Raw genomic sequence first — 23,458 nt, 5'->3', positions numbered from 1 at the left:
GACTGCACTTTCCCCTATCCGACGTGTTTATGATGCGCCAGCGGACGTCCTGAATGTGCGTCTGCTGCTGTGGGGAAACTATGGAAACCACAGTTTTCTATACAGCGGACTACAACATGGATAGTTCAATAAGAACGAGGGACTACTGTAAAACTCATCTAGAGACTCTGCAACCGTGCTCTGATGCTGCTGCTTTGCTTTATGAACGTGGACAACAGAGAAACATATTCTTCATGACCAAAGTTGGAATTTAAATAAAAAAGGAAAGTGAAAACTTATGCTCGTCCCCCTCTCCCTCCGGTCCACATTAATACCAATGATCCCAATACGTATGATTGTATGAAGCTACACTGGAACAAAAAATATAAATGCAACACTCTTTGCTCCATTTTTCATGAGATGAACTCAAAGATCTAAAACATTTTCATATAAACACAAAATAACCATTTTCTCTCAAATATTGTTCACAAATCTGAACAAATCTGTGATAGTGAGCACTTCTCCTTTGCCGAGATAATCCATCCCACCTCACAGTGGTGGCATATCAAGATGCTGATTAGACAGGCATGATTATTGCACAGGTGTGCCTTAGGCTGGCCACAATAAAAGGCCACTCTGAAATGTTCACTTTTATCACACAGCACAATGCCACAGATGTCGCAAGTTTGAGGGAGCGTGCAACTGGCATGCTGACAGCAGGAATGTCCACCAGAGCTGTTGCCCGTGAATTGAATGTTCATTTCTCTAACCATAAGCCGTCTCCAAAGGCGTTTCAGAGAATTTGGCAGTACATCCAACCGGCCTCACAACCGCAGAACCAGTGTAACCACACCAGCCCAGGACCTCCACATCCAGCATGTTCACCTCCAAGATCGTCTGAGACCAGCCACTCGGACAGTTGCTGCAACAATGGGTTTGCATAACCAAAGACTTTCTGCACAAACTGTCAGAAACCGTCTCAGGGAAGCTCATCTGCATGCTCGTCGTCCTCATCGGGGTCTCGACCTGACTCCAGTTCGTCGTCGTAACCGACTTGAGTGGGCAAATGCTCACATTCGTCTGGCACGTTGGAGAGGTGTTCTCTTCACGGATGAATCCCCGGTTTTCACTGTTCAGGGCAGATGGCAGACAGCGTGTGTGTGGCGTCGTGTGGGTGAGCGGTTTTCTGATGTCAATGTTGACATAAGACCATGAAAAATACGCAACTAGAAAGACTACAAATCCCAGAGTTGCGAAAGTGAGTCACAATTGTTTTCCCTCCTCCACTAAGAGATAGATTATATCTATATGGTGCTGATCTTAGCTATCTATATGGCGCTGGCTAAGATAAGAGTAACTTTAACAAGATGCCTGTGTGCTTAGTACCAGGTTGTTATCATACCAGCAATGGTCTTGCTCGTTCTTTCGCTTCCCGTCTGATGAAAGGACCAGGAGTGGCTGGATCAAGTTAGCTACCTAGTAAGTAGCTAGCACATTAGTTATCATTACAACCGTGTCATTTTTATTAGCCTTAATATGAAGTAGCATCAAGTAACCCAAAATGTTAAACAGTAAGAGTAGTAGTCATATTTAGTGAACCCTTTGAAGAGTACTGTCACCGGTGTGATCATTCTTTAATACACAATTTAAGCCCGGGGAGAAATGCTAACGCTAGCATCGGCGATCGCCGATCTTTTCTACTTCATGCTATCTGCACAAATGGTTGACATTAAACATTAAAAGATCAGGCAGTTCATAGAGAACCAAAGGAAGGCAGGCAGCTTGCATGACATTCTTCTGGACGCAGGGCTGCCAACACTCACGCATTGAGCGTGAGAGTCACGCAATTAACCCTTATCTCACGCCACACTTGCCTTTCCTCACGCTAAGTTTTCGTCCAAAATAAATGTATATAAATACACAAATAAAGTGAAGGAACAGCAACCGAGCGGTCTACGAAATGAGACGGTCTTCTGGCTGAGTTCAGTAAAGTTGGAACGTATTGGGAGATTCTGATTTCACGGATCAATAACTCATGAACAAAACGTTATTCAGACACAAAGTACGTCTCCTAAATACCGTGGTAAGGTTGACAAACGAACTACAATCAGATTTTGATTAAAAAAAAAAGTGCCCCTCCGAGCTGGACACATTAATTGGTCTCTATCTGCAGCCGGAGAAGAAACGAGTGCTCAGGGACCGTCTGCAAAGTGCAACTCTGGAAAAAGAGAATACAATAATATTCAATCCCTATTATACAGCTTATTACTACCAAACTCACTACAATCATCAATAGTCTCCTGGTGGTCATATACAGCAAGGACTTTGGAAGAATATGCTTTTGAATAATTTGGGGGAATATTTGTAATGTAAAATCTTCAATAACTATGGCATCATCTTAAATAACTTGACTATTATACAGTATATTTCTACCAAACTCACTATTTGCATTGTTGTTGTTAGCATGTGGTTAGCTTAACGGATATTAAAAAGCTGTTTCTAAAACAAGGAAAGGGAGAGCTCTGTCCGGTCAGACCTGAGAGAGATAACTACAGCTCAGTGAGGTAAGGGGACTCTCTGTTTAGATAGTTCACTTTAGTCTTGTTATCTCAGTGGGTCTCAAACGTTTTGGTCACCATTGATGAGAATAAATGAAAAACAGTTATGAAATACTATATGACAGTAAAACAAGAATACAGTTTAAAAGAGTGATTTGTAAAATATCCATAAAGAAAAGAACATCTGTTTACCATAAATTCATTTGCTCTCAAAGTGCACCAGGTTGATGCATTTAACTTCAATATTTAAAAAAAATATCTTCCCGGGGGAGCATGCCCCCGGACCCCCCCAGGAGGTGAGGACCCCCCCCCCCACTTATAAAATAGCACTTTACCTCTGCTTACACCTATATGCCATTTGATATGCTGTGAGCTGATTATCAAGCCTTCATTGGAAGAGTCGCGGGTACACTGTGTATGTGCGTATTCCACTGTAGCGCCGGTACATTAATGGGAAACCCTAGTTTGTACATGTTCAATACATTTGTAACACTGTACACATGAATGTTTCTTTTTTCGGTTCACCAAAAAAAAGATCTCACTCCAAGCTGAACTCAAATGTCGGCAGCCCTGCTGGACGTGTTTCATTGTGGTGATAGTGAGGGTAGTCAATCGTTTTGTTGACAAGACAGTAGTGACGGCCATCTTGGTGACGTGTGTTGTTCTGCGAGACCAGAGATGTAGTTCATTGAGCATTTCACACAAACAAATGTGTTACTTCACAGTTTTACGACACATTATTTTTTTTTTTACTTGAAAATGATCTTTAAATTGACAAACATGTGTAATTTGTGGCACAACTCAAACGGGATCGAAAGATAATCTTTCTCTCTCCATTGACTTCAATACATAATTTTTTCGAAATAAGGTCCCATGGAGGTCCACCGGAAGGGTAGGGACTTCGCCTCTCTATACAGTCTATGGTCTGAACCCGCCACTAACGTGTTGCGCTGACAGGGGGGGGGGGGGGGCGAGAGAGAGAGAGCACGCTCGTGAACTGTCAACAGGGGGTGTTATGCCGTGTTATGCATGCCCACCGAGATATGCATGCATCCCTAGCATGTACTGTTAAATATTCATCGTCATGTAAGTATGATATTGTTCTAAGAAGCCCAAAATAAGGAAACTCAAATCTACCTATTTCCTGTGCAACCTGAATGTAGCAGATCAACAGCTACAGGACAATGTAGGCGTACCAACAGCCGCTGGAGGGCCAATCGGATTTCAGCAGGGGCGGAGACTGTGTGACCTGAGCTCTGCTCCACAACCAGATTAAAAAACAGTGTGTGTGTGTGTGTGTGTGTGTGTGTGTGTCTGCTTATGAAAGGAGTTATATAATCATTATTAACGTGTTCAGCATTCTCAATCAAAACTGAAGGGTAAAAAGAATACAATAATCCTATGAGGCATATGTCAGGCACAAAACAATTTGTGTGTCAGTATTTCTTCTTTGGTTCTCACATGCCACAAATAGTTTTGTCTATTGACACAATGAAGCCTGTCTCAAACTAAAGGACTATACAACAGTCATATTGTTTCTGATGAAGCATAAAGCATGAGTGACCCAGTGCTCAGTGCCCTGCTCATGTGTCCACTTTATATCATACAATAACATACAAGTGGCTTCTTCTGTCCTTCCCTTGAACCCCTCCTAAAAGGATCCATGGAACTCAACATCATATTGATGAATTGCTCTTCTTCCATAACATCTTTCATGTATTTCCTTTTTGCTGTAAAACGGAATGTTGGTGCTGATGCATTGTGGGGTTTCTGATGCTGCAGCATGATAAACTCTCGAGCTGAGGATGATTGATGCCTCAATCTCGGATTTACTTTTCTCGAACAAATAATGCATCTCAATGATCAAATGGTCCTCTGGTCATACAAATAGAATGTACCAACAGTGATTCGGACATTTTGAATATTACTAAATATTGTATGTGCTCATTGTAGCTATACAGAACGATTGTTTGGTGTGGTTGGTTCCTTTTGTCTACTGCTTGGACTAAAGCAATTACAGTACGGACTGACAGTTGAACCAGGATCTGTATACCAACCTTTGCACCTCAGCAAGGGAGAACAGCAGGGTGATGCCCAATAACACTTACCACTCTTTATCATCATTGACATAGAACAACAATGTAAAAATAAAATACCTGTGGACTGTTAGTATAATGCAAACAGCAAGTAAGGGTCAGAACTCAACCATCAACCCTGACCTCCTCCATTAGAGGCTTTACAGAACTATAGACATTGTCATAACATCACGTCTGGACTTGGTTTTTCACTGACTTAAAAGGAAACTTTAAAATAAATGATACATTCATAATTGGGTTTGATTTAAACACTTCAACAGTTTATTAAATGTACTCAATCTTATCTTAAAAACCACGAATTATCCTAAAAACTAAAATATTTCACCATCACTGAAAGGACACATTCACATCAAACAAGTCCCATTGACTCTCCTATCAGGAAGCTGTGCAGTGCTGGAAGATGAAACACACTGAAACTCAACTCATACGATGACTTTAATTTAGTGTATTATGTCAACAGATTTCACATAACTGTATTAAGTTAGTTGAAAGCAATAATATTAATTTGAACAGTTTGACATAATACACTTAAAGGTAGGGTAGGTAAGAATGGAGAAACCAGCTCGAGTGCGCTAGAATTTGAAAGTACGCAGCCGAAAATAATCTGCCCCTTCCTTCAGACTTCCTCACAGAGCCCCTCCTCCAACACACAGGAACGCGCACATGACCAATGAGGGCACGAGATAAGTTTGTGCACAGATAGAAGGCTGACAGGCAGGTAGGCCATCCAGTTACTTCAGCCGGGCCGGCTCAGATGATTGGTCGTGCTTTTTACAGTACCACGGCTTCCACAGATGACATTTTTTAATGTATTTATTGTCAAAGCATTTAATGTATTCATTGCTATCGGGACGTTACAAAAAGTGTTTCTGAAGTGAATTACCTACCCTACCTTTAACTAGAGTCAACGTTTCAGTTTTTTTAGTGCATGTAATGAATCAAAGGGATGAGGCCCATCCTAACCAATAAACAAATGTGGAATCAAAAGTGCAACCCTTCAGTCATCCACCCTCTAATCTCTAGACACACCCCTCTTCAGAGGCTGATATGTGATGGTGTTACCTCCAGTAGAGCAGCACAGCCAGCAGGAGGGCGAGGCAGAGGAGGGTCAGAGCTGAGACCACCACCAGAGGAACCAGCCACTCCACACGGCCCAGCCCCCCCCCCAGCCCCCGGGCCTGCATGGTGGGTCAGGTTGGTCACAGCACTTGGGCGGTCTGGAAGAAAATGATAGAGAAAATAATGAAGGCGAACCGTCTGCAGGCAGAAAGACAATATGACATGTCTGAAATGACAAGAAGGCGAAGAATCCAAGAGAAAAGGCCGAAAACCGAGTTGGAATTGTAATTCTTAATGAAATTGTTAATCAGGACTGGTTTTGAGTGAATTTAATGAAGAAGTAACAATAAAGAAGAAGAGGTAATAAAATAGTATTAGTGTAATAGTACCGCTTTCGATGCATGGTCATTGGTTCAGGGTTATATATGTTTTCCTTCATATTATAAGCAACTCTTTTACCGAACAGTTCTATTTTAAAAGGAAAAGGAACTCAAAGTCAGAAGGTTGACACAATGCTCTCCCTCTTTTTTAGTGTTGGAAACAAGTTTACCTCTGAGTACACTTATATGAAAAAAAACTACAACTACTAAACGTGTTGCTGTCTGTGTTCGTAGCAGATGGAAATGTAGCTAATGACAGAAATGTATCTGAGATCTCCAACAGTGTGGGTTGTGTGTTTGTTGTGGTCTCACACACTATTTACAGTCAGTGTGAGCCAGCCCCAAGCTGATGAATTTCATCCTGTGTGACAAGATTTCTGACAAATGCAGTTACTAAACATGCAGAACTACAAAGGGCAGTTGTACACATCATATAGAGTCGTGCAGGGATGACATATTTACCCGGAAGTAAGTTGTGCATGCAGGGTTCGAGTTATAAACTGAGCTCTATGGGGGTCTTTAAAATTAACGCGTGCGTGCTTTCAACTGATTGCAATGTATTTCCATCGGCGGCGGTATTTGACGCTCAGGGAAGCACCACATCCGTCCATGTCGGCGGTAGTTAAAGGCAATGTGAGCATCCATTCCCATTGGATAACGGAGAATTTTACACCCGGAAGTAAGTATTCTCCTTTTACAATGATATCTGCATACTCATCAACTCAAAAACACCAGATTATCCTTGTTAATTACACAACATTGATTGGTTTAAATTGTGGACAATGCTTTTGTGTTTTTCCCCTTCGATTCTGAGAAACAAATAGTTGTATCGGAGTTTAGGATGGCCGAAGACACTACACTACCCTAATCCTCAGCTATCGTTGGGACTGCAGCATCCGCTTTGCTCGACAAACCCCATGATTAGTCCTCAAGCTCTGTGATTGGTTGACCTCTGACTGTATTCCATATGAAAAAAAATGTTTCGTAAAACGATAAAATCATACTTTATTCAGCTAGTTAAAAATTACATTACATTAAATATTACACATCTGGTTTAGTTATTTATTTATCTACAGAGATTGAGCTTCAGAATAGACCGTAAACCATTCATGACTGTTTTTAAATGCCTTTTTCTTAATGTCTTTCATTTTTTGTAAAGCACTTTGAATTGCCTTGTGTTGAAAGGTGCTGTATAAATAAACTTGCCTTGCCTTGCCTGCCTAAGGTCTGCTGCATGTTTTGTTGGTCCGAGTCCGACCCTTGTCAATTAACTACAGGGGTCCCTCAGGGCTCTGTTCTTGGTCCCCTCCTCTTCTCCCTGTACACAAACTCGCTCGGATCTGTCATTAGCCCGCATGGTTTTTCATACCACTGCTACGCTGACGACACCCAATTAATTCTGTCCTTTCCCCGCTCAGAGACCCAGGTCGTCGCACGCATCTCTGCTTGTCTAGCTGACATCTCTCAGTGGATGTCTGATCATCCCCTCAAGCTCAACCTCGACAAAACTGAACTGCTTTTCCTTCCGGGAAAAGATTGTCCCACTTTTGACCTAACTATCAACATCGGCCCCTCTGTTGTTTTCCCCGACTCAGACTGCAAGCAATCTGGGTGTGACCCTAGATAACAACCTGTCCTTCACTGCAAACATCGCTGCTACAACCCGCTGCTGCAGATACACGCTTTACAACATCAGGAGGATGCGTCCCCAGCTGACCCAGAAAGTGACGCAGGTTCTGGTCCAGGCTCTCGTCATCTCACGCCTAGACTACTGCAACTCCCCCCTGGCTGGTCTACCTGCCATCCGACCTCTGAAGCTCATCCAGAATGCAGCGGCTCGTCTGGTCTTCAACCTTCCTAAATTCTCCCACACCACTCCGCTCCTCCGCTGCCTTCACTGGCTTCCGGTAACTGCTAGAATCCACTTCAAGACAATGGTACTTGCGTACCATGCTGCGAATGGATCTGGCCCTTCCTACATCCAGGACATGGTTAAAAACCGTACACCCCAGCGCGTGCACTACGCTCTGCATCAGCCAAACAACTTGCTGCACCCTCGCTGCGAAGGGGACCCAAGTTCCCATCAGCAAAAACACGTGGGTTTGCTATCCTGGGCTCCAAAATGGTGGAATGAGCTCCCCATTGACATCAGGAACGGCAGAAAGCTTACACACCTTCCGGGGAGACTGAAAACTCATCTCTTTCGACTCCACTTCGAGCGATATAATTACTGACAAAGAACTGCTAACAGAGCACTTATATACTAATAAAGGGCTGGCTTATCTAAAGCCAGTTGAGTAGCACTTGAAATGCTTGCTCTATGAGACTTGATGTACTTATATGATTCTGTTTTCTTCAAGGTTGTGTCTTCCTGGTCGAATGTACTTATTGTAAGTCGCTTTGGATAAAAGCCTCAGCTAAATGCAATGTAATGTAATGTAATGTTGAAATGTGTTATATTTTACGAAAACATTTCAATATTAAGAGTACATACTTTCATAGGGGGAAAGTAGAAGGTCATGATAGAAATATAGAATAGAAACATATCAAGAAGATACTGTAAATGATCTCTAGAATTAAACAGTTTAGTGCCGGATGTACAAAGATATTGATAGGAGGATGTGCAAAAACAGACAAACTAATTAGGCTTTATTAAAACGTAAATAATACATCAGGTTAAAGGTGGGGTAGGTAAAGTCTGAGAAACCAGGCTCGAGATACACTTTTGTTATATTCCATGGAATGCTCTTAACGTCCCGATAGCATGAATACATTAAATGCTTTGACAAAAAATCCATAAAAAAATGTAATCTGTGGAAGCCGTAGTGCTGTAGAAAGCACGACCAAGTCATCTGAGCCGGCCCGGCTTAAAGTAACTGGATGGCCTACCTGCCTGTCAGCCTTCCATCTGGGCACAAACTTATCTCGTGACCTCATTGGTCATGTGCGCGTTCCTGTGTGTTGGAGGAGGGGCTCTGTGAGGAAGTGGCAGATTTTCTTCTCCGGCTGTGTATTTTCAAATTATTGCGCACTCGAGCTGGTTTCTCCAAAATTACCTACCCCACCTTTAAGGGTCTTCTTTAAAATACATGTAAGCAAAAAGCTTTGGGGGTATCTACAGATAAATATTAAGCCTGACAAAGTACTTAAAGTCTAATATATTGCATAGTTTGTTTTGGGACTTGACATGAAACTTTCCTGCAATGTTAACTATGTTGAAGCACTTATTTTAACTGATATTATACACATTAATTAATAATTAATACTTATACTATCTATACATAAGAGTATAATATACTCTTATGTATGTAGATATATAAGAAATGTGCAGAATTGACAGTTTAATGGTGGAGGTACACACACATATTGATAGATGTCTTGTTCTGTTCCTGTTGAGGAACCTGTGACCCAAGTTGTTCATTCATTACAGAACTACATCGTAGTTCAATCAATCAATCAATCAATGTTTATTTATATAGCCCAATATCACAAATGTTACATTTGTCTCAGTGGTCTTCACAGTGTGTACAGAATATCAGTATGACAATACGACACCCTCTGTCCTTAGACCCTCACATCGTACAAGGAAAAACTTCCGAAGAAAAACCCAGTTTAAAGGGAGAAATGGGAGAAACCTCAGGGAGAGCAACAGAGGAGGGGATCTCTCTCCCAGAACGGACAGACGTGCAATAGATGCCGTGTGTAAATTGAAAAGATAATACATTTACAACATAGGTAGTCCAAAAGATGAATTCACGAGGATATCCATCCAGGACCGATGATCCAGGACCACAGCCACGACTCGCGATCCAGGCTCGCGATCCAGGACACAGGACCGCAGGATCATCCATGACTCCGGATCCCGGCGTATATAGACAACCAAAAAGAAAGACATTTGGGGAAGCTGGGTTAATCGGAACATGAGAGTACACAGGTATAGACAGAGAGAAGGAAGAAGAGGGTGTCGTATTGTCATACTGATATTCTGTACACACTGTGAAGACCACTGAGACAAATGTAACATTTGTGATATTGGGGCTATATAAATAAACATTGATTGATTGATTGAAGAAGTAAGATGTCCCCCCGACAAACTAAGCCTATATCAGCAAAACTAGGGGCTGAATCTAATCAGCCCTAACTATAAGCTTTATCAAAAAGGAAGGTCTTAAGCGCACTCTTAAAAACGGATAGGGTGTCTGCCGCCCGAACACAAACTGGAAGCTGATTCCACAAATGTGGAGCTTGATAAGAAAAGGCTCTGGCTCCCATTGTACTTTTAGAGATTCTAGGAACAACCAACAACCCTGCATTCTTGGAACGCAATGCCCCTAGTAGGACAGTAGGGTATAATGAGTTCTTTAAGGTAAGATGGCGCCTGCCCATTAAGGGCTTTGTAGGCGAGAAGAATAATGTTACATTCTATCCTGTGTTCTATAGGGAGCCAGTGTAAGGCAGCCAGAACAGGAGTAATGTGGTCCCTTTTCCTAACTCTGGTTAGTACACGAGCCGCAGCATTTTGAATCAGCTGAAGCGACTTGACTGACTTCTTGGTACTACCTGATAATAAAGAGTTACAATAATCCAGCCTAGAAGTAACAAATGCATGGACTAGTTTCTCTGCATCGTTTTGAGGCAAGATAATGCCTGATTTTTGCAATGTTACGTAGATGGAAGTAGGCGGTCCTTGAAATTGATTTTATGTTGGGCGTTAAAGGATAATCCTGATCAAATATAACACCAAGATTCCTTACAGTCTCACTGGAGGCCAAATTAATGCCATCCATAGTTAGTATATCTTTAGATAATTTGTTTCGTAGATTCTTCGGGCCAAGTACAATAACTTCAGTTTTGGTCGTGTTTAACATCAAAAAGTTTAAGGTCATCCACGTTTTTAAGTCCTTAAGGCAGTCTTGAATTTTATTTAGATGATTAATTTCATCAGGCTTGATTGATAAATATAGTTGAGTATCATCCGCATAACAATGAAAGTTTACAGAATGATTCCTTATAATATTGCCTAACGGAAGCATATATAATGTGAACAAAATAGGTCCGAGCACTGAGCCCTGTGGCACTCCATGGCTAACTTTGGTTTGCGTGGAAGATTCATCGTTAACACGTACAAACTGAGAGCGTTCAGATAGATAGGACCTAAACCAGCCTAAAGCAGTGCCCTGTATGCCAACTAAGTGCTCTAGTCTTTGCAATAGGATATCATGGTCGATAGTATCAAATGCAGCACTGAGATCGAGCAAAACAAGAATAGAGACAAGTCCCTTGTCTGAGGCTATTAGAATGTCATTTGTGACTTTAACCAGAGCTGTCTCTGTGCTATGATGTGTTCTAAAGCCAGACTGAACATCTTCAAATAAATAATTGTTTTTAAGTAATCACACAACTGTTTTTGCGACCGCTTTCTCAAGAATCTTTGAGAGGAACGGAAGATTTGAAATAGGTCTATAGTTGGCTAAAACCAAACTAAATAGTTGTGTATATGATGTCAATAAACCTTAGAAAGTCTTAAAATATTGAAAGGGATGTGCAAAATAGCCATTATATACAGTTTTTAATTAACTATTAGTAGAGATAACGAGTAATTAATATACTTATCGAGATCTGCAGATAAATGTTTTAGTCTTCTCAAGCACCAACTATCAAATATCTCTCCCTGATTGTTGGCACTTGACAATCACCTTCACTGAATTTTACTAAGGTGTAACTAAAGTCTGCTTTAAGGGTCAGAATCTGCAAAGTAACTCAAATAAATGTAATGGAGTAAAAATACCAGGTTAACCTTAAAGATCTGGCTGGATCTTAGAAATAATTTATTTAATATATCATATTCCAATCACTTGTATATATACTCTTATTGCACTATTTCCACTATTTTACAATTTTTCTTTTTGTATTTACTTGCACTATTTTTGTTATAGTTTATAGTATTTATGTGTTGCACTGTTGGAGGAGCCACATGTGACCTAAGATTTTCATCATCATAACTACACTGTAGAATGCACGCATGACCAATAAAAGCCTTGAACATTGAGTAGAATTACAAAGTAACAATAGATTGCATGTTTCACATGCTGCTGTAACTAAAACATTTTCCCAACTTGGGATCAATAAGGTATATCCTTATCTTAAGATGATCGATGGCTACTGCCATATTTTGGCAAAATGTGCCTCTGAACCTTGACAAGTACATGTTTTCAGGCTTATCAATGAACAACAGGAGGGGTCACAGACATAAGGGTGGACCCGTTCCAATCCTGTTTTGGATAGTGTGCCGTCGATGGGCTTCATTCCGTTTCAAAGTGCTGTGTTGATGCTCGGCGTAACCTTAGCGCAACCGCCACTCCAACATCCAATCTCAGAGCTTGAGGACTAATCACGGGGTTTGTCAAGCAAAGCGGATGTTGTACAGTAGTCCCAAACGATAGCTGAGGATTATGGGTAGTATAGTGTCTTCTGCCATCCTAAAGAATATGTGTTTTCTCCGAATCGAAGGGTAAAAAACAAAAGCATTGTACACAATTTAAACCAATCAATGTTGTGCAATTAACAAGGATAATCAGGTGTTTTTGACTTGATGAGTCGTTCAGATATCACTGTAAAATCAATTGACAGAATACTTACCTCCGGGTGTACAATTCTCCGTTATCCAATGGGAATGGACGCTCACATTGCCTTTAAGAGCCGCCGACATAAACAGATGCGGTGCTTCCATGAGCGTCAAATACCGCCGCCGATGGGAATACATTGCAATCAGTTGAAAGCTCCGTTTATGAAGCTGAAGGAGCCTCGGTGTGTCACAACTGCACGCCACGGGACCCTGACCAAGCGTCGCTCCTGGACGATCAGGGAGTGAGAGTGTGTTGCGAAATAAGGTCTGTGTTTGACACAAATTGAAGAGACGGATCACGTTTTGTTCTACGACATTAAATCCATCAGCAGTGACCCCACTGGTGATTTCTGAAGAGTTTACGTGTCTGAAAAACGATGGTTGTTTACCGAGTGGCTGAATAGGACTACAGAAGCTGTCCAGGCCGTCATCACACCGAACACGTAAACACTCCTGCTAAGTTAGTTAGCCCTGTTCGCTTGAAAAGCAAGTACCTGCCTCCTGCAGACTGTTCAAACAAACACTTCAACTTGTACGATTTTGAATCTGTAATTTGAATATGGATCTTAAGTTGGCGTGACGTTGAAGTCGTGCTGCTGTACTCTGCTGTAGTTAGTTTATAGCATAACGTTAGCATTTTGCTTCTGGCGATTAGATTTATAAAAGTAGGGTATGGTGGAGATCAGGGAGTTCTGTGCTGTTATTTCGAGCTATTTTCCAAACATCCTATGGAGAAATCCCTGCTGACTCTGAGACGAGGAACAGGAAGTGGTCAAATGCAAACTCACTTCCGGGCTTTAGGACTCGTCACTGCACCGCTCTGTTGGAGGGTATACTCAAATGTCAGCACACAAACATAACAGAATAAATTGTAAAAAAAACAGTCTGAAGTTATTGAGACACATTTATAATACTTCCAGGCTGTTCCCTCATTACCTATGCAGTTGTTTCCCCATCCAAATGAGGCTCTATATTACAGCCTATATTTCCTCAACCCTCTGTTCCCTAATGCCCATGTTCCCTCAGCCCCTCTCGGCAAATGCACATTGCATTTTCAACTGTTTCCTCTCTTGGCCCATGTTAAGATCTGTCTATAACTCTTTTGGGACATCAGAGGACTCATGGTTCAGGCCTCTTTTCCAGTTATATCTTCAGATTTAGGAAACAAAACTCCTTGACTTACGACAGTCTTTACCGTGTGAACATTATCCAAGTTTGTCGTCTTTTAATGGCCATCATTCTGTCAGTATTGTACCATGAATATACTGTAGCTGGCTGGCTATGTAGGGGAACAAACCATTTCATCCTGGCTACAAGGCTCTGATTGGTCCATTGTTTCTCAAACTGAAAGAAAGAGTCACCAGTAAGAACCAGTCCTATTTATATCACAGAACGAAGCATGGAATCAGGCTGTTCAGATGGTCACACTGGAAACCTGACACAATTAAGTCTTCCAAAAAATGTTTATTAAAAATGTGCATATATTGTAAAGGACATAGCTACTTTGCTATGCTAGTATAAACATGTCCTGGCCCTGCTGCATCTCTGCAGCACAGATATAAACAATATCTGGCACTGGTTAAGACAGCAGACAGGCATTCCCTTTAGCATGAGGTTGTTCTTTCTATCTGAAAATCTCAGTGCTGCAGCAAATACAAAGCAGCAGGCTTCAGACTAAACACAGCACCCAGCTGTTGTTCTCCCTGAGCCCTGCACAGGAAGTGCAGCCAGATAACTGCATCACAACAACACTCAGCTCCGGATAATCTGAGTCACTTCACTAAATCTACACCACGACCGTCCCCACCACCTACCCACTTCAGCCGTGCTGCTGTTGGAGCTGACGCCGGCCCCCATGGCCACAGTGTCTGCCTGGAGCCGAACACTACATCAGGCTGCAGCGCTGCACCACAGCTGGCCTGCCTCCACCCTCACTCTGCATCTCCTCCTCACACCACACACACACACACACACACACACACACACACACACCACACACACACACACACACACACACACACACACACACACACACACAGACGCTGCCTGCCTCTGCTCTCTTTGCCTTCTGCCTTTCTCTTACGATTATGCCAGTCTGCCAAAAATAAATAAATAAATCCTTGCCAGTAGCACACACACCACACACACACACGCACTGCACACACACAGCCACTCACTAATGTGCAGTGCGTTACATACTGCATGCACATACACACACACACACACACACACACACACACACACACACACACACACACCACCACACACACACACACGCGCACTGCATACACACACACACACACACACCACACCACACACCACACCACACACACACCACGCACACACACACACACACACACACACACACACACACAGCCACTCACTAATGTGCAGTGCGTTACATACTGCACAGACAACACACACACACACACACAACACACACACACACACACATCACACACACACACACACACAAATACACACACACACACACACACACACACACACACACAACCACACACACGCATGTAACTATAATGAGGCAGCTGAGTCTAGCCTGTAAGCCTCATCTCCTCTCGCCATGTCTGAAAGTAGGCCAGCACTCAGATTAGAGCTGGAAGAGAGGGAGAGTCAGAGAGAGGATGAGGAGGAGAGAGAGGGGGGGGGGCAGTGGGCAGAGGAAAGCATGATGTCCGCTCTCAGCTCCTGCTGGAACTCTGTTAACACTTTACTTTACTGAACACTCTACATCCAACTATCCATCACGTACTGCATTAAGACGTGTGCAAGAGGCCAGGTCTGCACCGTGGCATGCTCCTGCTTCATCTTCCTCACAACAACACTGATCAGACATTAAACTAAGCTGGTGACCTTTATATAATAAAGTTACAAGTCACGGTGACTTCGCTTAACACTGAACCAATGGTGGATGCAACGAATTAAATATGTTGTTGTAACTGTAAAAAAGTAGTTTTTTGTGTACTTGCACTAAATATTTCTAAAAATAGGTAACTTTACTTTTGTTGAAGTACATCTATTTATGTGCTACAGAGTAAAAACACATGAAACATATTAAGTGTGAGAATGAACGTAAAGCAGCAGAGAGAAGCTGCAGGTGTGTGCAGATCAGAGAACAGCACACACCTGCACTATGAAACACATTTGATTTAGAATGAGATGATGATGGGTTAGTGTCTCCATGATTGTACTTTATCATCATTATCTATTTTGCATCTACTAATATGTATTATTTATTTAAAGCACCAATCAAAGGAAATGTAAAGTGGGCACAAATCAAACACACCTGTGATGTTGTGTGCTCAACCTTTACTTGAGTTACGGTTTGGAAACCTCTTGACTGCAGAACTTGTCTATGTCAGTTCCCCGCCCTCACTCCATAATACACCGTCAGTGTTTGCCATCGAGCTCGGCTCTCCTCGTGTCTCCCTGAGTTTCGTGTGGATATTATTGTACTTTTCGGGATGTTAGGAAACATTGATGAGAGTGTATTACTCTGGTCAAATCGATGGTACTTTATTTATTCACAAAAAAAGACACGTCTCACGATCCGCCTTACCAATTTGAGCTCCTTCCAACACTGTCTGTTTTGTCAGTGTTACCTCACATTCCCTTCAGAGGTCCATTCTTCTTTTAAATGATCAAACCTTGCATGATTTTATTTTAAAGCACGCTTTCATATCGGAACCCTAACGTATCGTCCACACAGTTCCGTCGCGCTGAAGCTTGCCGGTGGGCGTGTCTGGCGCGCAACCAACCACCAATCACATTAATCTCCCGCCCCGGACACACAAGCACGCGGTTTTGATTGGTTAGCGCTTGTACTGGCATATCATTTGATTGGCTGGCGACGCTTGAAAAGTTGCAGTTTGGCAAAGCTTGACGTCACCCCATTCAAAGTGAATGGGAAGCCTCTCCGTTGAAGAACGCGACGGAACCGTGTGTACGTACCGTAACCAACAAGTCCCTCCAACTCATACGACCAAATAGGCCGATTGTTCAGACCCAATTATTACGACCAAATATGTCGTTTGTTCAAGCGCTTATACGTCCTATAATTACGTTTTCAAGTTTTCGCCCTCGAGTGCTCCCGTTGAATGCAAACGTTACAGAGGGTCGTTTATTCACAAATAACCCTCTCTGTAAAATCCTAAATTGTAGGATAGTTTGGCCATTAAAACGCTTTTTGATTAGATTTCTAGCGAGAAGTATATATTGTACTTTTAGAATCCACGTCCAGTTCGATATGTAGGATCTATAGTTTGATAGATATTACGAAGATGATTTGAGGTTTCGTCAGGAGAACGTGTATATGCGGCAAGCTTCCATGTAAAGTTACGGGTTGAAAACAGTATTTCCGGTCTCGAAGTTTTCATAATAAAACCAATGATCAAATGATTTAAACAGTGATATCTGCACTACTCATCCACTAAAAAACATCAGTTATCCTAGTTAATTATACGACATTGATTAGTTTAAATTGTGTACAATGCTTTTGTGTTTTTCCCATAGGTTTTTCTCTTTCGATTCTGAGACACATTTCTTTTTTCAGAGGTTTTGATAGGCTAAAACATAGATTGTTTTAGCCGCAATGCATGTCGGGATTTGGTGTTTATATGATATGAAATCGGAAAAACATTTGTTTTAAATAAATAATACTTTATTCCGAATGGTTCTTGCTTTCTCTTTGGAAGTCTTCACATAACGGTTTCGGCAGCATTAAACATTACATATCTGCCGTAGTTTCTTTATAGAGCCCTGATGAGAAGACCTTTTGACAAACTGGAAGAAATTGCCGCCAAAACTGAATGCGTGACGTGGATCATAAATATATTAACAATTAAACAACATCTTCCATTTCTTTTCACACAATACGTCTCCTTGCAGTATCAACACTAATTCGGCTGACTTTTATATTTGATCCAATTAGTAGATAGGCTGTATGTACACCATAAACGGTGCACAGCTGATAGAAAGGGACTTTTTTGTAGTTTTTAAAGATATTATTTACTACCTTTCCAACTCCGCACGCAGTTGACTGTTACAAGGTCTATACAGGTTCATGGTACAATGCATAAGCTTCACATCGAGAGACTGAAACTGTATTTTCCTTTACCGTTCTGTTTTAAACTCACAATAAGTGAATAGTCATATTATGTTTGATATTATTATGTTTTATTAACTACACCACTGGTTTTGTAACCCGCGCCGCCTAGTGGTTAAAGCACGTTATTGCAATTGTGTTGTTGAATACGTTTTATTTGATGAAAACATTTAAATATTAAGAGTAGCCTACATACAAAATTGAAAATATCAAGACGATACTGTAGTGATCTCTACAATAAAACAGTTTAGTGCAGGACGTCCAAAGATATTAACAGGAGGATGTGCAAAACAGACAACTGATAAGGCTTATTTAAACATTAAAGAACACTTTAAGTTAAGGTATTCTTTTGAATAAGAAAAAATATTGGGGTTATCCACAGATAAATACGAAGTCTGACAAAGTACTTAACGTCCAATAATATTGCATCGTTATATTTGGCACTTGACAATCACCTTCCCTGAATTTGACTCAGGTGTAACTAAAGTCCTGATTTAAGGGTTGTTTATATTTCACATCATTAATCAGAATCTGCAAAGTAACTAAAATAAATGTAGTGGAGTAAAAAATACCAGGTTAACCTCTGAATTGTAGTGGAGTAAAACAAAGTAGTACATGCTGCTGTAACAAAAACAATTTCCCAACTTGGGATCAATAAAGTATATCTTATCTTAAATGATCGATGGCTACTGCCATATTTGCTAAATGTGCTTCTGAACCTTGACAAGTGCATGTTTCAGGCTTATCAATGAACAACAGGAGGGGTCACAGACATAAGACCAGCTGTTGAATAAAGCTCTTCTGACCTTAGGTGTCATGATATTATAGTATATTATATATATACGTATATATTAATTCACCCATTTATTAATTATATGTTTTACATTTGATAACACCACTGTGTTTTCGTATCCCCTAAACCTCCAAGGTGTACACAGTTTAATACTGGCAACTTCTAATTGTGGGAAATATGAAAACGTCTTATAAAGACACGTGCCATAGAACATGTTGCGAAACACACAATAGCCAGCATGTGTAGTTCTAGGGGGGGGGGGTAAGCTGGAGCCGGAGGCTGGACCCGTCCAATTCCAGTTTTGGAAAGTCTGTCGTGGTTCAATTCCATTTCATTGTAGTCCCAAACGATAGCTGGGGATTCTGGGTAGTGTAGTGTCTAAACTCCTAAAAAAACTACTTGTTTCTCCGAATCGAAGGTTAAAAACACAAAACATTGTACACAATTTAAACCAATCAATATTGTGTAATTAACAAGGATAAACTGATGATGATATCTATCAAACTGTAGATCCTACACATCGACTGGACCTGGATTCTAAAAGTACAAAAATACACTTCTCTCTAGAAATCTAATCAAAAAGCATTTTAATGCCAAACTATTCCACAATTTAGGATTTTTCCAGAGAGGGTTATTTGTGAATAAACGGGAGCATGTTATTTTCTTTCACGACCACTAGAGGTGCTACACTTAAAACGTGGCTATGGGTCCGTAATCTAAGCTGCTTAAACAATCGACCTATTTGGTGGTTGTTGTAGGAGGACAGGCTGACCGTATCAGGAGAGCGCTTGGTTCGTACTCCTGAGGACCTTATCCAGTTATTTTATTTTGTATTATGTAAGAAGATACTTGGTTTTCATCAAACAATGTCAGCCAGCATCACCCAACTACGGTATTTGGGTCAAGTAATAGAATCAGTAGAAGATAAGAAAGAACCTTACCCCCCCCCCCAGTTCCTCCTGTCCATGCTGTTCGCTCTCCAGATGATCATGCTAATTGTTTCAGACATGCAGATAGAAGGGGCTCACCAGTGTGGATGGAGACAGGCCCGTGCTTCCTGTCCCGCCCTGGGCTGGGTCTGCGTGTGGCTGCTGGGGTCCTTCAGGGCGGGGGGCTCTGCTGTCTGAACGGCTGCCTCTGAGGGGGTGGGGGTGTACACCTCCAGGGGGGTATCTTCATCAGGAGGCGTGTTCATTAGATCTGGTTCTTTCTCCTTTGCAGTGGCGTCTGGTGTCTCGCTGGGTGTCTCTCTCACCGCTGTCCTGCTGTCCTTCCTCCCTGCTGCTCCCATACCTCCTGAACCCCTTCCTCCCCTTCTTCTTGTCCTTCTCTTTCTTCTTCTTCTTCCTCCTCTTCACCCTTATCCTCTCCTTCCCTCTCTCCGTCCTCTCCTTGACCTTTGCTGTTCTCTCTCTCCTCCCCCCCCCGGCCTTGCTGTTGTCTGTGTCTGTGGCCGTGGTGACGGCAGAAGCATCCTTGGTGGGTTTGTTAGGTTCAGAGGAGTGGCGAGCGGAGGGGGGGTTGTTGGATGGTGCTCTGCTCGGCCACACAGAGCTGGGGAAGGAGGAGATCACTCCGCCACTGAAGCCCAGGCCAGCCAGCAAAGTACTGGTCACCACCGAGGCCACTGTTGCCTGGCTACCGCTGGAGGACGGGCCAATTCCTGTCGCCATAGAGACAAAGGAGAAGGGGATTCCTGAGGAAGTCCAAGTGGATGAGCCGGAGGAGATGGGGGCCATGTCCGCTGAGGAGGCTGGAGACACGGTGGGCTGAGAAAACAAACTTTAAGGGATTAGTATTGGACATCCTCTGTTGTTGTCAGTCCACATTAACATTCTATTTGAGGCAGAACACTCGATACTGTTATATTTGGGAATTCAAATCCATTTGTCCTATTGTTGTAACCACTGCCAATCAACGTGTTTTATATAGCTCAATGTCACTGATGTTACACTTGTCTCAGGGGACGTTGTGCAGCATGAATGCCCCACCCTCTGTCCTTACACCCGAACATTAAGGAACGCTCCCAAAGAAACCCACAGCTAGTGGGGAAGGATGTGAGAAACCTCGAGGAGAGCAACAGAGGAGGGTTCCCTCTCCCAGGACAGACAGAGATGCTGGAACAAAGACAATGAATTCACTTTGAGACCCTTTCTTTCCACACAGGGAAGAACAATGCTAACACCCGGCTCTCTGCCGGATCCGACGTGGGAAGACGAGAGCAGTGATTCACGTCTGCTATCCTTACCATTCCAGTTTTCACGATCCTCGTCCCCTCAAAGATCCTTGTGGTGTTTGCTGAAAAACAGAACAGAAAGGAAGATGGGATACTCCACAGATAACCACCAGAGAGGCAGCCAGGAAGCACTTCACTGAGACACACGTGAGAGCACTGCAAGCACGTGAATCACAACACGACAGTTTGTACATTCCAGGCGCTGAATACTTCATCGCAGAGCCAATAAACTGAATGTATGAAATGCATCTCAAAGCCCTTCAGCTGCTTTGCGTCTTTCCTTAACTCCTCTTTCCTTTTCTTCAGCCTGCAGCTGTTCATATGAGCTCACATGCAGAAGCTGCAGATGGAAGATGTTGTGATATTACGATCAAAGGAATCCTAAATGTCAGAAATTACTGTTGGTTTACATCTTAGACAATAGCACAGTGTTGTGTGTGTGTGTGTGTGTGTGTGTGTGTGTGTGTGTGTGTGTGTGTGTGTGTGTGTGTGTGTGTGTGTGTGTGTGTGGTGTGTGTGTGTGTGTGTGTGTGTGTGTTTACCCTCTGAAGAGCATGCTCTGGCTGAAGTCACTGCGCATGTCATTCATGCAGATGGCCTGCACTCTGAACAGGTACAGCACATCGGGGGAGACGGGAGAAAGGAGGGCCTCCTGGAAAACACACACACACACACACACACACACACACACACACACCACACACACACACACACACACACGCACACACACACACACACAAAACTAGTAAGGGGGCGTTGCATTGATTACGTTAGTTTCGACATGGTGATGGCTAATTATCGTCAGGTAGTTAGCGTCTTTTCCCCCGCGTCACGGCAGGTCAAGTGTCAGTTCAGAAAGCCCCCCCGCCCCCCAGGGCACTTAATAAGATACTTTATTGATCCCAAATTGGGAAATGGTTTAGTTACCTCGCAGTGTTCGGCGCCCCATAGATCGATGCGCCCTGAGCCTGTACTGCCTGTGCCAGGGGCCAGCCCTGGGTAAGAAGATGAACCACTCGGTAGCCATGCTGCGAATGGAGCATTCTGTTGAACTTTCAGCAACAGTTTCGATACCAAGCCTCTACATTCATTATGTCAACTGAATTAGTAAACATCCCTAAAGATAATGTTCCATGTATTGAGATGTCGATGAGCAATGGATGTAATTACTGTGTTGCAATGTGAAAGAGGTGTTGGGATCATCATCAGCGCCCCTCAGCACCCCTCAGCGCCCCTCAGCGCCCCTCAGAGCCCCTCAGAGCCCCTCAGCACCCCTCAGCGCCCCTCAGTGCCCCTCAGTGCCCCTCAGCGCCCCTCAGCGCCCCTCAGCGCCCCTCAGAGCCCTCAGCGCCCCTCAGCACCCCTCAGCGCCCCTCAGAGCCCCTCAGAGCCCCTCAGCACCCCTCAGCGCCCCTCAGTGCCCCCTCAGAGCCCCTCAGCGCCCCTCAGCGCCCCTCAGCGCCCTCAGCGCCCCTCAGAGCCCCTCAGAGCCCCTCAGCACCCCCTCAGTGCCCCTCAGTGCCCCTCAGCGCCCCTCAGCGCCCCTCAGCACCCCTCAGCGCCCCTCAGCGCCCCAGGACATGTTCACATCTTAAAGCCTGTTGTTCTGCTAGTGAATGGTGGACTGAGATGTGTCAGGTGGCCAAGTGTATAACCCCGAGCACATGCTAATGTTGCTATGTGTCTGCTGGATACTAAGTGAAATCCATAATGATAAAAACGTTTCAGTTGTCACGAAGGTAGCCCCAAGGTGACACCAGATTAGTTCAGCTTCAAAGCATCTCAGAACTCTTTGCTTAGCTTCAAAAGCGAAGGAGGACACTGCAGCCAGAGCAATACCTCCTTCTCACAAACTGACACTGACATGAATTGGCTGAAATTACAAAATGAATCAAATCATATTTTCCCGTCACAGTCATCTGAAACACTTTAGACCTTTGCTTTGACCAGAAGTTCTGGACTCGTTATGCAAAGTGTCCCATGAACAGAGACTAGCAGATGAAGTGATCTACAGAGGACTGAACATTTTCATTTCAAATCCAAATCCAAATGATTTTAGCAGGCTCATCTCTTTGGCTCTCGTCAACCTCTTATGGCAGTTCAGTGTCTTCCTGTGCAGAGTAACGCCTTGGGTTGTAGTGAAACTAAGACGGGCAGGGCTAATGATACACTGATTGTAAAGGATACCTTCAAGTTAACCGGGTTGAAATACGTTTTCACAAGTTATCTGTGAACTGCCACACCACCCCTTGTAATCAGGCGTCTATCCAGAGGGAAGCAGACATCATGTCCATAACTGCACCATGGCACCGTGCGAGCACCTGCCAGGCACCCGGTAGCTTTCAGGGGGATTCAGGGGTTCCCAGGTCGCTGAGCAGAACTCAGGCTGGCTGCTGCTCTCACACAGGGCGGCCATGAACACATCGCTGTGGCATCAACTGAGCTGAGAAACCAACACTACGCCCTCGTGGAATCACTGTCTCCTTAACCCAAAGATGACATAACACCATGTGCAATTACAAAATATTCTTATGTAAACAAATACAAATAAATCCGAGAAACATCCCTAATATGTGTACAGTAAGATCTCTGCAGTAGTGTGCTACTCAA

At 43.1% G+C, this 23,458-nt stretch overlaps 1 protein-coding gene across 1 annotated transcript in view; it reads right to left on the bottom strand.

The window, feature by feature from the left end:
* LOC117446707 (receptor-type tyrosine-protein phosphatase gamma-like) overlaps positions 1–23,458 on the bottom strand; it is a 673,776-nt gene that overhangs the window by 77,226 nt on the left and 573,092 nt on the right. Inside the window, 8 exon segments of the mRNA XM_034083054.1 lie at positions 5,696–5,799; positions 5,801–5,850; positions 19,641–19,707; positions 19,709–19,938; positions 19,941–20,033; positions 20,036–20,381; positions 20,861–20,912; positions 21,394–21,500. Coding sequence (XP_033938945.1) covers positions 5,696–5,799; positions 5,801–5,850; positions 19,641–19,707; positions 19,709–19,938; positions 19,941–20,033; positions 20,036–20,381; positions 20,861–20,912; positions 21,394–21,500 — 1,049 coding nt within the window.

The sequence above is a fragment of the Pseudochaenichthys georgianus genome, chromosome 5 (assembly GCF_902827115.2).
Source record: "Pseudochaenichthys georgianus chromosome 5, fPseGeo1.2, whole genome shotgun sequence".
Taxonomy (NCBI): domain Eukaryota; kingdom Metazoa; phylum Chordata; class Actinopteri; order Perciformes; family Channichthyidae; genus Pseudochaenichthys; species Pseudochaenichthys georgianus.
Note: the sequence above shows the minus strand (reverse complement) of the source record. Positions and strands in the feature narration are given on the sequence as shown.